At 51.9% G+C, this 13,322-nt stretch overlaps 1 protein-coding gene across 1 annotated transcript in view; it reads left to right on the forward strand.

The window, feature by feature from the left end:
* Window positions 1-374: 374 nt before the first annotated feature.
* The window catches only part of MOV10L1 (Mov10 like RNA helicase 1), a 44,279-nt gene continuing 31,331 nt past the window's right edge, over window positions 375-13,322 (forward strand). The window contains exons 1-8 of the mRNA XM_059934910.1: window positions 375-471; window positions 2,091-2,275; window positions 7,047-7,209; window positions 8,507-8,619; window positions 9,053-9,240; window positions 12,148-12,291; window positions 12,538-12,782; window positions 13,180-13,291. Coding sequence (XP_059790893.1) covers window positions 375-471; window positions 2,091-2,275; window positions 7,047-7,209; window positions 8,507-8,619; window positions 9,053-9,240; window positions 12,148-12,291; window positions 12,538-12,782; window positions 13,180-13,291 — 1,247 coding nt within the window. The remainder of the gene's footprint in view (window positions 472-2,090; window positions 2,276-7,046; window positions 7,210-8,506; window positions 8,620-9,052; window positions 9,241-12,147; window positions 12,292-12,537; window positions 12,783-13,179; window positions 13,292-13,322) is intronic.

A 13,322-nucleotide genomic window follows, 5' to 3' on the forward strand; every position in this document is an offset into this window, starting at 1 on the left:
CCCTCCCCAGAGGGAGGGAGGGAAGGAGGCCCACCTACGCGAAGCCCCGCCCATCTGTGCGAAGCCCTGCCCACCAGCGCACGCCTTAAGCGCCAGGCATGACGTCACTCCCACACAGCGCACTAACGGTCAGCAACCGCCAACCACCCGCAGCTAACAGGCTTGGCGCGCGCGACGCCCCCATTGGCCGAGCTCAACCGGGAGTGGGCGCAGGCGCGGGCGCCACAACCCTATTGGCCAAGCTCGAGGGCACGCAGGCGCAGGCTCGGGTGCGGTGACCCCATTGGCTGAGGGCGGCGGGAGCGGTGCGCCGCGTGCGGGCGCCTAGGGCGGCGGAGGGCGTGGCGGCGGGAGCGGAGACGAGCGGCTGGGTCATGCTGCGCCTCGCGGGCAAGCTGGTGGCCTTCTTCTGGAGGAGGGCGGAAGAACCCGAGGAGGAGGCCGGGCCGTTGGGGCCCGAGCTCGCAGAAGGTGCCTCGCGGGAAGGGCCGGTACGCGCGGCCCCGCGAGGCCGCCCAGCCGGACGGTGGACCGTGGACTGTGGACGGGCGCGGGAGTGGGGGGGGGGGGCGGCTGGTGACCTAGTGAGAGCCGCTGAGGCTCTCAAAGCCTGGTTCCTGCGCCTGGTGGGGCGGGGGGTGGGGGGGAGCGTGGTCCGAGCCGGGTCCCAGGGCGTTAGTGTGACGAGATCGGGATTTGAGAGCTTTTGCTTGTTTTCTAACTCGAAGCTGACGCGTGTCTGTCCCGTGATGATCTTTTCTTTGCAGTGTAACTTAAACAGGCCTTCTCACTACGTAATAGCATTTTACGGCTTTTGGGGTCTGTGCCTCCTTGTTTTCCGCTTTGTGTTTTCATGCGCCGGGAGCGCCTTGACACGTCGTCCCTGCACGGCTTCCCGTTCTCTCTGTGTCAGTGTCCCTTGCGGTTGTGTGCTTCGACAGCTCTGAAAAGTGTAATCCAGCTGTCTTCAACTGTCGTTTTAGAGTCTCGTGGCATCCTCCTCCTGTTTTCTTGAAATTGTTTTCGAACCCATCTTCCTGAAGTACAAACCGTACTTCTGTTTCTGCCACATCGTCCCTCCCTGCACCCAGAATTACACAGTTGCTTTTCCCCAAGGCTTTTGGCATTTCCTCCCAATCCCTCTTTCTATCTGAGACTTGAACGCTGGATAGTGATTCTCTAGTTGCCTTCTCTAACCTCTAAAAAGACGAAATTCTCCGCAAGAGAAGCCAGAACATTAGCCGTGGAGTTACTTGTTAAGGCAGCACGCTAAAAGCCATCTCTGCCCAGAGTTGTTCATGCCTCTTTAGCTAACTTTGCCACCTGGAGTAAGTCGCTTCGTCCGTCCGCGTGGATCTTGCCTGTAAAACGTGGCCCTTCAGCAACAGTCGGAGTTCCAGCCAGGCTTCCGCGGGCTTCGGTGGCGGGCCGTGCCCACTTGGGTGTCTTCTGTGTCTGAGAAGGAGCAGACTCGGAGCACGGGTTCTGGCCAGGGTCTCTGAGTGGATGAGGGCAGGCCCTGCTCTACGCCAGACTTGCCCCCAGGCGCAGAATGTCTTCCAGCACCTGGTTTGGTGAAATAACGCGGGACCTCGTGGCGCTGCTGCCGGTGGTGGTGATGACGGCGGTAACGAGGATGCACCGTAGCCACTCCCCTGATGCTGCCGTAACGCTGACAGCAGTTTACGGTGCCCCCAACCCGTGCCGGCCACTCAGAGGCCCACGCAGTGCACGTTTCTGTCACGTAATAACCCTCACACAGCTCTCTCGGACAGAGGCTACAACTGTCCCCGTTGTACAAGTGAGGACAGTGCGGCACGGGGTGCTTGAAGACCTAGCCCAGGGTTCCACGAATGGCTGGGGAAGAGCTGGGCGTCAGACGCAGGCAGCCTCGCCCCACCGAGCCCACTGCCTGTGCCCCTGGGAGGAAGCTGGGCAGTCTGCCTCCAAAACCCTGCCTTCTGAGCACCCCAGTGTCCAGGGAGGTTCTCAGCCCACAGGGCTCCTAGCCCCGCGGATGCTCTGGGGGGCTTAACTGTAGTGTGCACTTGATTTGTGGTCAACATAACCTCTCTGTTTACCCGTCTTAGGTGACACAGAGTTGAAAACTGTCCAGGGTGTCGTGACAAGGTACTGCAGCGATTATGGCATGATTGACGATTTGATCTACTTCTCCAATGAGGCTTTGACAAGCAAAGTGCTTCTGCATGTTGGACAGGAAGTTATTGCGGTTGTGGAAGAAAATAAGGTGTCGAATGGACTGAAAGCAATCCGGGTAAGGCCTGAGTTCATGAGGAAGCCTCTCTTCACCTTGGGCTTCACGCCGCTGTCCTCCTGTTCAGTTACCTCTCAGAGACAACCTGTAGTTGTATGCCATGGAGAGAAACACTGTTACCACTTCTGTATCCACTCTTCTAGTCTTTTAAAAAAGTATTGTTAAAAATAACTATTTGGATCCTTTGTTATTCAGTTAGCAAAGATAATTAATGAACTCTACTATTCAGCAACTGTTCCTTTAAAAAAATCGTGTTTTTGTACTCTGATTTCCTGGAAGTATAAGTGTCAGAGAGTATGCACATTTAACATTTTAATGGTATCATCAAATTATCCTTCAGTAACACTGCACTAATTATACTCAGGCGCAGGATGAGACACTTGTTATCCACGTTGGCAAAAGGATGTGGACGTTATTGATCTTGGAAATCTGCACCAATCACTTTGAAAAGGGATCTTATAATTTTAATTTGCACTTAAGCCTTAAAGTAGATTAAATTTTCAAATTTTTTCTATGAGTTATTTTAGTGTCCTTTTATCATTTTTTTGTTGGGTTCAACTTTTTAAAATTGAACTTTCTACATTATGGAAATTAGACTTTTTTAAGCAAAATTATTATATGAAAGTGTTGCAAATATATCCCCCCCCCCCGATCATCTTTTGACTTTGTTTTACAAAGTCTCATTTTATGTAGTTAATGTGTCTGTCTTTTCCATGTGGCTCTCGGGCTCTGTACGAATCCTTAGAGAGGCTTTTCCCACTTTTCATTAGACATGCACTCAGGTTTTCCTGTGAAAATTGTTTATGGACATTTAAATGTTTAATTTACCTGGAACTTAGTGGATGTACAGACTGAAAGAAGGAGCCAGACGTTCCTTCCCCGGTAGCGCACCGGTCATCCGCTGAGTGGTCCACTCTTTCCTACTGAGTGGGACGGTCCCCTTCTCACACACCAGAATCCCACCTGCCTGGCACCCTGTCTGGACCCTGTTGGGTCCCTGTCGGTTCTGCTGCCTGCACGTGGCCCACATGGCATGGTTGGGTCCTCGGGTGGCAGGCTGGCTTCTCTCTTCCTCTTCTTGGTGGATGGACCTCTCTGGGCTCTCCCCTCGCTGTGGATAAACGTTAGCGTCATCCTGCTGTTTCTCCTCCTCGGCTCAGACTCACCTGGACCAGCACTGAGTGTGTGGATCCGTTTAGGTCAAGTGACGTGTGAATCATAGCAGGTCTTCTCCAGCTACGGATTATGTCCGTCCACTTATTTAAGCCTTCCTTTGCGTTCTTTTTGTTCACTTCAGTTCTGCAGATTCCTTGTGAAGTTTATTTTTGAGAATTGTAATGTTTTTGTTCCATTATCAATATAATTTTTCTTTGTATTTTCAAATTAATCTTTTTCTTTCCCTCTAGGAAATCTGTTGTTTTTTTTGTTATGTAATTTGGTGTCTGGCCAACTTACTGAGCTCCACTACTTTTTAAAATGGTCAAGACATACTTTGTTACTATTACATTTTAGTAAATGCCATCTACCAGCCATGTGTGGCTATTTAAATTTAAATTTATTAAAATTAAATAAAATTTGGAATTCTTCAGTTTCACGAGCCGCATTCCAAGCACTGAACGTAGCTGGTGGCACCAAATTGGATGGCGCGCACGTAGAACGTCTCTGGTGGCTGAAGGGCCTGCAGGGCTGCTCTGGCCGGGAACGTGCCCCCAGCGAGGAGCAGGCGCTTCCTCCTTGCTCTCCAGCTGCGCTTGGGCCACTCAGGCGAAGTGCTGTCCTTGTTGTTTTTAGCTCTTCTGCAAGATGCTTGAATCACTTGATTCACCAACATTAAACAGTAGTAGCTGACTTCCATTGTGAGAGTTGTGGAGTTGGCTCATTTGCTCTACCCTCTGGATTTGTTTGCTCATTTTTTATTCACGTTTTTTTATTGTGGTAAAATATGCATAACATAAAATTAATTTTAATTTTAAATGTTTTAATGCTATTCAGTGGCACTAAGTACATTCATGTTGCTCTGCACTCATGCCCACTGTCTACTTTCATAACTTTTTATCATCCCAAATATAAACTCTATACCCGTTAAATAATAATCCACTATTCTACTGTCTGTCTCTATAAATTTGACTATCCTGGGTACCTCATGTAAGTGGAATCATATAATATTAGTCCTTTTGTGTCTGCCTCATTAGACTTAGCATAATATTTTCAAGGCATATCCGTGTAACATGTATCAGAACTTCATTCCTTATTATGGCTAAATAATATTCCACTGTTATGTATAGATTACATTTTGTTTCTCCACTCACCTGTTTATGGGCACTTGCATTGTTTCTACTTTCTGGCTGTTGTGGATAATGCTGCTGCGAAAAGTACCTTTCTGAGTCCCAGTTTTCAATTCTTTTGGGTCTATACCTTGGAGTAGAATTGCATGGTCATATGGTAATCCTATATTTAACTTTTTGAGGAACCGCCAAAATTTCCCCAGTGGCTGCACCATTTTACATTCCCATCAGCAGCACAGGGGTTCCAGTTTCTCCACATCTCCACCAACATGAATTATTTTCCATTTTTTTGATAGTAGACACTCTAGTGGATGTGAAGGGGTGTTTTATTGTGGTTTTGATTTATATTTTCCTAATAATTGGTGATGTTGAGCATCTTTTCATGTGCTTATTGGTCATTTATATATCTTCTTTGGAGAAATGTGTTTTCAGTTCCTTTGCTCATATTTTAATCAGGTTGTTTATTTTCTTGTTGAGTTGTAGAAGTTTTTTTTATATATTCTGGATATTAATCCCTTATCAGATATGTGGTTTACAAATATTTCCTCCCATCCTGTGAATTTTTTAACTTTTTCTTAATATCAATAATATCCTTTGATGTACCGAAGTTTTAAATTTTGATGGAGTACAATTTATCCTTTTTTAATAGCCTATGCCTTTGATGTCACACTTAAAAAATCATTAACTAATCCAAGATCATGAAGATTTTCTCCTGTGCTTTCTTCTAAGGGTTTTATAGTTTTAGTTCTTAAATTTAAGTCTTTGACCCGTTTTTGAATTAATTTTTGAATATGGTATTGTATGAGGGTTTGACTTCATTCTTTTGCACGCTGAGAGCCAGTTCTCCCACCACCGTTTTTTGAGAAGACTGCACAACAGGGAAAACCTTTTTCCCTGTTGAAGGGTCTTGGCACCTTTGTTGAAAGTCATTTGACCATATATTTGAGGGTTTATTTCTGGGCTCTTTATTTCATTGGTATTTTGTCTGTCTTTACACTCTTTTAATTACTGTAGCTTTGTAGTAAGTTTTTTGGGGTTTTTTTTGTTTTTTTTTTTACTTATTTATTTTTTTTGGCTGTATTCAGTCTTTGTTGCTGCACGTGGACTTTTCTCTGGTTGCGGCGGGCGGGGGCTACTCTTCGTTGTGGTGCGTGTGCTTCTCATTGTGGTGGCTTCTCCTTGTGGAGCACGGGCTCTAGGCGTGTGGGCTTCAGTAGTTGTGGCACGTGGGCTCAGTAGTTGTGGCTCGCAGGCTCTAGAGTGCAGGCTCAGTCACTGTGGCAAATGGGCTTAGTTGCTCTGCGGCATGTGGGATCTTCCCAGACCAGGGCTTGAACCCACGTCTCCTGCATTGGCAGGTGGATTCTTAACCACTGCGCCACCAGGGAAGCCCTTGTAGTAAGTTTTGAAATCAAAAAGTGTTGTGAGTCCTCCAACTTTGCTCTTCCTTTTCAAGATTGTTTTGGCTATGCAGGGTTACTCAAGATTCCATATGCATTCTGGGATGGGTTTTTCTGTTTCTGCAAAAGCCATCATTGGGATTTTGATAGATTGCATTGAATCCATAGATCGCTTTGGGTAGTATTGATGTCTTAATGTTAATCCGTGAACGTGAGATGTGTTTCCATTTATTTGTGTCTTCTCTGGCTTCTTGCAGCCACAATTTGTAGTTTTCAGTGTACAGGTCTTCCACCTCCTTGGTTAAATTTATTCCTAAGTGTTTTATTCTTTTTGATGCTATCATAAATGGAATTGTTTTCTCAGTTTCCTTTTTTGAATTGTTCATTTTAAGTGTATAGAAATACAACTAATTTTTGTATATTGATTTCATATGCTGGAACTTTGCTGAATTCATTTATTAGCTCTAAGAGGTGTTTTGTAGATTTTTTAGCGTTTTTTGTGTATAAGATCATGTCATCTATAAATAGATAATTTACTTCTTCCTTTCCAATTTGGATATTAAAATTTCTTCTTCTTGCCTAATTGCTCTAGCTGGGACTTCCAGTATTATGTTGAACAGAAGTGGTGAAAACAGGCATCCTTGCCTTGTTCCTTATCCTCGGGGGAAAGCTTTCAGTCTCTCACCACTGAGTGTCATGTGAGCTGTGGGTTTTTCATACGTGGCCTTTATCCTATTGAGGAAGTTCCAGTCTCTTCCTATTGGATTGAGTGTATTTATCGTGTAAAGGTGTTGAGTTATGTCAGATGCTTTTTCTGTATCAGCTGAGATGATCATATATTTTTTCCTTTGTTCTACCAGTGTGCTGGATGGTACTGACTGATTTTCATTTGTTGAACCACGTTTGCATTCTGGGGTAAACCCCCCTCCATCGTGGTGTGCAACGCATTTCTTATGCAGCTGCATTCAGTTTGCCAGTATTTCATTGAGGATTTTTGCCCCAGTGTTCATAAGGGGGTCTCGGCCAGAAGTTTGCTTTCCTTGGAGTCCTCAGTATGTCTTAAGTAGCAGTTTGCCTGTCTTACAGGTGGAAGCCATCTCAGATGAATGGGAAGACAACAGCAAGAGCCACGGCAGAGGGCTCTCCGACTCCAGCCCCCGCGTGCTGATCGGCTGCGTGACCTCACTGATGGACGGCGCCGGCTACATCAACCAGACCACGTACTTCTCCCTGGAGAGTGTGTGTGAAGGTACGCGGAATGCGTTTCTGGTTCATGTTTAAAATTAGGTTTTGTGAGGTTTTTTTTAAATGTTCATAACGAGATTGGAGATGGACCAGGGACTGGTTTTCATCTGCCAGGTTCTCCGAGTGTTGCCCTTAAAGCCTCTGCCCAACATCTGGTTCCCCTTATCTGAATCTCATCCCAGGCCTCTGACATCCCACCCCACCCCACCCTACCCTGAGGCTGGAGCTCTTTACCCCAGATGCCCCCCTGCTCTGCCCCCAGGCCTGCCCTGTACGGATCAGCCAGCCTTGCCTCTTCCCTTCTGGTCTGTTTGAGCACTGGCTTTGCTGTGGGTGCTCTGTAGCTGGGTTGCCTTCGTGCATCTGTCAGTCTGCCTAAAACACCCACCGACCTGGAAGCTGGTGCTTCAGGAGCTTTGTCTCCAGTGGTCTTGTGCCGCCGCACGTGGTGCAGCATGGCCCCGCTGCTGGGTAGCAGTGTCCGCAGATCGTTGGACTGCTGTGTGCTCGTCACCAGCTTTCTTGAGAAACAAACTCCATATTTCATTAGGCACTGTTGTTTTTTGAGCTTAACTGCTGCAAAAACGTTTATCACAAAACAACCAAAAAGTTATCACCGGTTGCGGCTACACCGCGTGCCGCGCCCAACCTGTCCAGACCACTCTCTCCCCGCTTCACATCAGGATGGCTCGGCTGCCACCTCATGTCACTGCCCCTGCCGTTTCCCCGCTTTACCGGCCACCCCGCCAGCTCCCTGGCACACCGAGGGGCTCCCTCTCCTGAGCTGGGATGCCCGTAGCCGCCCAGGCCTCAGGTCTGAGCACATGTCCCTGTGTCACCGTGCACCCTGGGTGTCCCTGATGGGGAGGGTACTCACAGTGTCTGCAAGGAGCTGGCAGAGGAGTGCCACACGTACCCACACCTCCTGGAGCCAGGCCTGTGGGTAGAGGGCTGCCATTCTGCCCACTTTGTTGCAGTTGTTGATGACACTTCATTACTTTTTTCTTTGTAAGAACTTTGGGGAGTATCTGAAATCAGATGGGGTCCTGAGACTGTGCAGACCAGGTCCCCTGCCCGTGCCTTGTAGGCAGGAAGACAGGTTGGCCTGTAACAGCCTCTGCTCCGTTGGCGTGGGTAAATCTGGAAGAGAATCCAGGTGGATACGCTGGTTCCTAACGGGAACAGAGAGCCCCTTTCTCAACCAGTCATGTGTGTCTCAGAACAGAAACATAACTGCAGAGTGAATTGTACACTTTGAAGTTACATCACTGAGTAACATGCCCGGTTTCCCTGCCTTGGAGGTTTCAAGCCCTGCAAGGGGGACTGGGTGGAGGCCGAGTACTGGATCCGGCCGGGCACGTGGAGCAGTGAGGCCGTCTCGGTGAAGCCGCTGAGGTACAAGCGCGTGGACCGGGTAGGTGCTGAGCCTCGAGCGGCCCGGGGTCCTGGGTGCGATGGGCGGTCAGGATGAATGAGAGTCCGTCTCGGGCAGAGAAGACCCTGATGTCTTCCTGAGATCACCGGCGGCCGGCCTGCACACGCACATAGTTAAATTCTAGGTCACAGAGGGACGAGGAGTGTTAAAGCGTCTGATGGTGGGGCCGCGTGGAGTGGGGTGTGGCCTCTGGCCTCGCGCGTAGCCGCGGGTGTGGTCTTGGGAGTGGGCACTGGAACAGAGGAGGGAATTGAGGTTGCGGGTGGAGGTGGGGGTGGAGGTGTGTGCTGGGCCCCGCTCCCTGCCTGGCCGGTACCGCTGGGGGCATTGCTCCTCCTCCGAGACCAGGCCTGAGCCCCACTGGCTGCGGCGGCCCCGTGCACACGGCCAGCCCCTGGTGCTGTGCTTGCAGGTCTGCGTGTCCAGCCTCTGTGGGAGGAACGGGGTGATCAACGACTACATCTTTTTCACCCTGGACTCCCTGAAGCTCCCGGAAGGCTACGTGCCGCAGAGGCACGACGTGGTCAGCGCGGTGGTGGTGGAGAGCAGCCAGTCATGCTACGTGTGGAGGGCCCTGTGCGTGACCCCAGTGCAGAGGCGGTGAGGAGGCGGCGGCTCGGGGGACGGGGGCCTGGGGTGCATCTGAGAGCTGGCTTACCAAGGCAGGTAACAGACTGTCCAGGTCCTGAGCTGGCGGGGCTGGAAGGAGAGCTCTCCTGGGGGTTAGGGGTCTTCACAGTTGACTGAAGGCTGAGTGGAAAGTTGCCTCTTGATCCTTAATCTTACGTTGATGATCTTCATATTTTCGTGGGTTTTGTGTGTTGTGTTCTTTCACATGTTGGCATTTTGTAGAACACGTTGGACGTGGTCAGTTCTTTTTTTAATTTTGGCTATGCCAGTTGCGTCGTGCATGCTGTGTCTAGTTCCCCAACCAGGGATCGAACCCGGGCCCCCTGCATTGGGAGCGTGGAGTCTTACTCACTGGACCACCAGGGAGGTCCTGGTCGGTTCTTAAAATTACTGGATTTCCTGTATCCGGTTCTTCCTTCTGTGCGCCCGTGACTTCCTCCCTCCGACACGCGTGCTTATGCAACACGACAGGCCTTCCCGGGCTCCCGCCCCGTCTCTGCTGCTCTTTCTCCGTAGTGCTCGTCTCAGGGAGCTCGGTACATGGTTTCTGAAGTCGTTCTGTTTATTGTCTGATCCCCTCAGTGGAGCAGATTGCGTGCAGGGAGGAGCGTCTCATGAGCCACAGGGCAGGCAGGCAGGGGAGCCCCATCTCAGGAGGACTGAGCGGCCCGGCACAGCTGGGAGGGATGTGCCGGGGGGCGGGGTGTGGGCAGAAGGGGAACATGGTGAGGTGGGCCTTGCCGTGTCCGGACTGTCTGGTGGACATGTCCTCCTTCCCCACGGGACCTGCTCTCCTTTTGGAGAATGACTCTGCCCGTCCTCGGAACAGTGAAGTGCGGGAGATGTATACCCTCGCCCCCTCCACCAGGAAGGCCCAGGAGGCCCGGGAGTTCTGGCTTCAGTCCATCTGATGGGCTCAGGGGTGTGTGGACATGAGGCCAAGCAGGCGCTTGTTTGCCAGGCATCGGTGCCGGGGTCTTGGAGGCCGAACCGGGGCCTCGGCTCCCTGCCGGCTCTGTGACCCTGCTGGCCGTCGGTCACCTGGAGCAGAAGCCAGCGGCCCTGCCCACATTAGGTATCGTCACTCGGAACCTTGTGCCACTTTAAGGAAGCACCATGTTGTTGAAACGCGGACTTCGTGATTGTTGTCTTTACAGCACAGTTAACTGGGCTCCTGATGGCCGTGGGCAGGGGCGGATCGTGGGAGGGCGGCCAGGACTGGTGCAAACTGACCATGCGAGAGAAACAGCTGCCATCTCGCCCGCAGGGCCAGTGTGTTCGTCGGAAGGGAGTCTGGGTCCCTGTTGCCCTGTCTGTCTGATTCTCCGCAGCACTTCCCTTAACCTGCTCTGTGACTCAGCGTGTTTCCAGAGGACCCGCGTCTGCCGAATGGAGCGGGTGGGGGCAGGAGCGGGGGGCTCCCTGGCCGTGGGCGGTGAGCTTCGGGTGAGCCTCCCGGGTGGCCTGCCTGCAGTGCGGGGAGCTGGTCCCCGGAAGGGTGGCCAATCGGGCACTTGCCCCCGGGCTCCACGCGTCTGCCTCGAGCGGCCGGGGAAGTCGTCACGCCTTCATTCTCAGACACTGGCCGTGAGCCAGCCCCAGCTCCCGTGCAGCCCCTCCTCATCCCCCCGTCAGTGTGGGGCTGGGGTGAGCGGTGGAGGGGGCGCTGGCCCGGTGAGCAGTCAGGCCCCGCGTCCTGTCCGCCCAGCAGGTGCCCCGCGTGCTGCGGTCCCTGTGCTGCGTCGTGACCGTGGTTTCCTCCCGTCCTGGTCCCGGCTCCGCGGCCTTAGCCCCAAGTGGAGGACGCCGCCCTGCACGCAGACGCACTGTCCGGCTGCCCACTCAGGGGTCTGAAGGACAGCAGAGTGTCGTGTGCAAAGCAGGGCCCTGTGCTCCTCGGGGCAGGCCTGCAGCGGCGTCCCGCGTGCTCCCTCCAGGCTGTGGGTGGGGTCCGCCCAGAGCCCGCAGGTGGCTTCTGACTCCTGTCTTGGTTGGTGCTCCTCCGCCTGTCCATAAGCCGCCACGGCTGGCCATCTGCAAGCACAGATGCCCGCTCCCGCGGCCACCGCAGGCTGGGGCTGCGGCACGGCTGCACGACCTCGGGGCGGCCCTGGCCGTGTGGGTGAGGCGAGGAAGGCGGGGAGCGCGTGGCCGGCAGGGAGTTGAGGGCGTGGCTGCTGTGGCGGAGGGTGCCTCTGGGTGGGGGTGTGGACAGGGTCCAGGCGTGAAGGAGCCTGTTTCCGGGTGGCACTGCGGGAGGGTCAGGCAGGGGAGGCGGGAGCTGAGGGGAGCGGTGGGCACAGCGCCCGGGCTTCACGGCAGCGTCAGGAGGACAAAGGGGGACGAATGGGCCCTTCTCACGGGAGGGTGGGATCTGCTCATTTTCTGAAGATAAAAATTCTCGTTTAATTAGTTTCAAGTATTTTGAAGCCACACTCTTTTTCCAAATGAAAGCTTAGTAGTGGGTCCCTGACGAGCAAAGCCCCTTGCGGCAGCCAGGAAGGGTCTGGGGAGGAGCACTGAACACCCTTCCCTCTGTGACCAGGGCTGGGGGGTGCGGGGGCTGAGGAGTCCCGGGCCTCTGGGGGGTGCACAGCTGGTGAAGGCCGCCCATGTTCTCAGATCCCCAGAGCTCCCACCAGGGCCCTCCTCTCCTCTGGATTCAGCAGGGCTTGTTGTTTCTTCTTCAGGGTGATCTGCTGTCTTGCTCAGAAGTTCTAAGTGTCGTCCTTACTTGGTCGCCTCTTTGGGGTTGGCTCCTTATCCCCTCGCCCTGTGGTTGGTGCGGCCTGGAGGGGCAGGGAAGGCAGGCGGGGCCTCAGGATGCCCCGCCCGCCCACACTGACCCCAACACTGTCCTGTGGCTGCTTTATCCAGGGGCACCTCTGCGGTCGAGGAGACTGCTGACGAGGCCTGTGGAGCCCTTTTACTGAAAAACAAAGGTGACATTGAAGTCACGAGGATGACAAATTTTGGAACGCTGAAAGAAGGAGAAAGCAAAAATGTGGTGATCTGGATAGAGTAAGTTTGCCACTCAAACAAAAGTACAGACTGTGATTTAAGAACTTCTGTAGAACCAATTTCATTTTGCTTGCTTATTTTTTCCTTTATGTATCTCTTTCTAGATTTTCCACCATGAAATAGCCTTTTTACTTATAAAAGTATTTGCAATCGCCATTCACTAGTTAGGTTGAATTCTGTTTTATGGTAACAGTATTTTAGCTTTAGAAATCCTGTCTCTGTTCATGGCTAATTTTCCTTTTCCAGGAATAAAGGAGACATTCCTCAAAACTTAGTCAGCTGCAAGTTGGGTGGCTGGGATAAAGCTAAACAGTTCAGATTTCAGATGCTGGATGAAATCCAGACGTGCCCCGAAGTGTCTCTTGTTTCCGTTCCTGAGAAGGAGAAGAATTTTGCGGATGAAAATATTAACTCATTAGACAGCTGCAGGAAAAACAAAACCTATCAGACATTGGAGAGCAGTCTGGTGAACAACAGAGAAGCCTCTCCAGGTAGACGTTTCAGCTGTTACCATTGGATCCGCTGCGCGAGCCCACTCAGGTCCGGGAGCTGGTGCAGCTGCTCCAGGGTCTGGGCAGGCGAGTGGCAGTGTTTACCCTGTGGGCTCTTTGGTCTGGACCCTTCTCTGATACTTGGGGCTAAAACAGCTGGAGAAATGCCCGGCGTGCTTTACACGAGCTACTTCATGCTTTACACGAGCCGCTTCCTGCAATGATTCTAAATTGGGGGGAGAGGATGCCTGCCGCCCCCTTGCCTGTCGCTTGCCTGTCGCTCACCTGTCGGGGGCGTCAGCCACTCGTCTGTGTGTGATAGTCCCTTCCACCAGCACCACCACTGTCAGAACAGTTCACCTTCGGTCTAATTTTGGATTTAAATTTCATCTCCCAGATGACTATGCCTGTAAAGGAGAAAAGGAGAAGAATGTGTCACAGAAGCCCGAACCCGGTGGGCTCATCCCTCCAGGTGGAAAAACCCTGATCGTGGTTACCTGCGATGCAAAGTACGTGGCTGGAGGGTTTGGAGGCAGTTGA

This window comes from Balaenoptera ricei, chromosome 10, assembly GCF_028023285.1.
Source record: "Balaenoptera ricei isolate mBalRic1 chromosome 10, mBalRic1.hap2, whole genome shotgun sequence".
Lineage (NCBI taxonomy): Eukaryota > Metazoa > Chordata > Mammalia > Artiodactyla > Balaenopteridae > Balaenoptera > Balaenoptera ricei.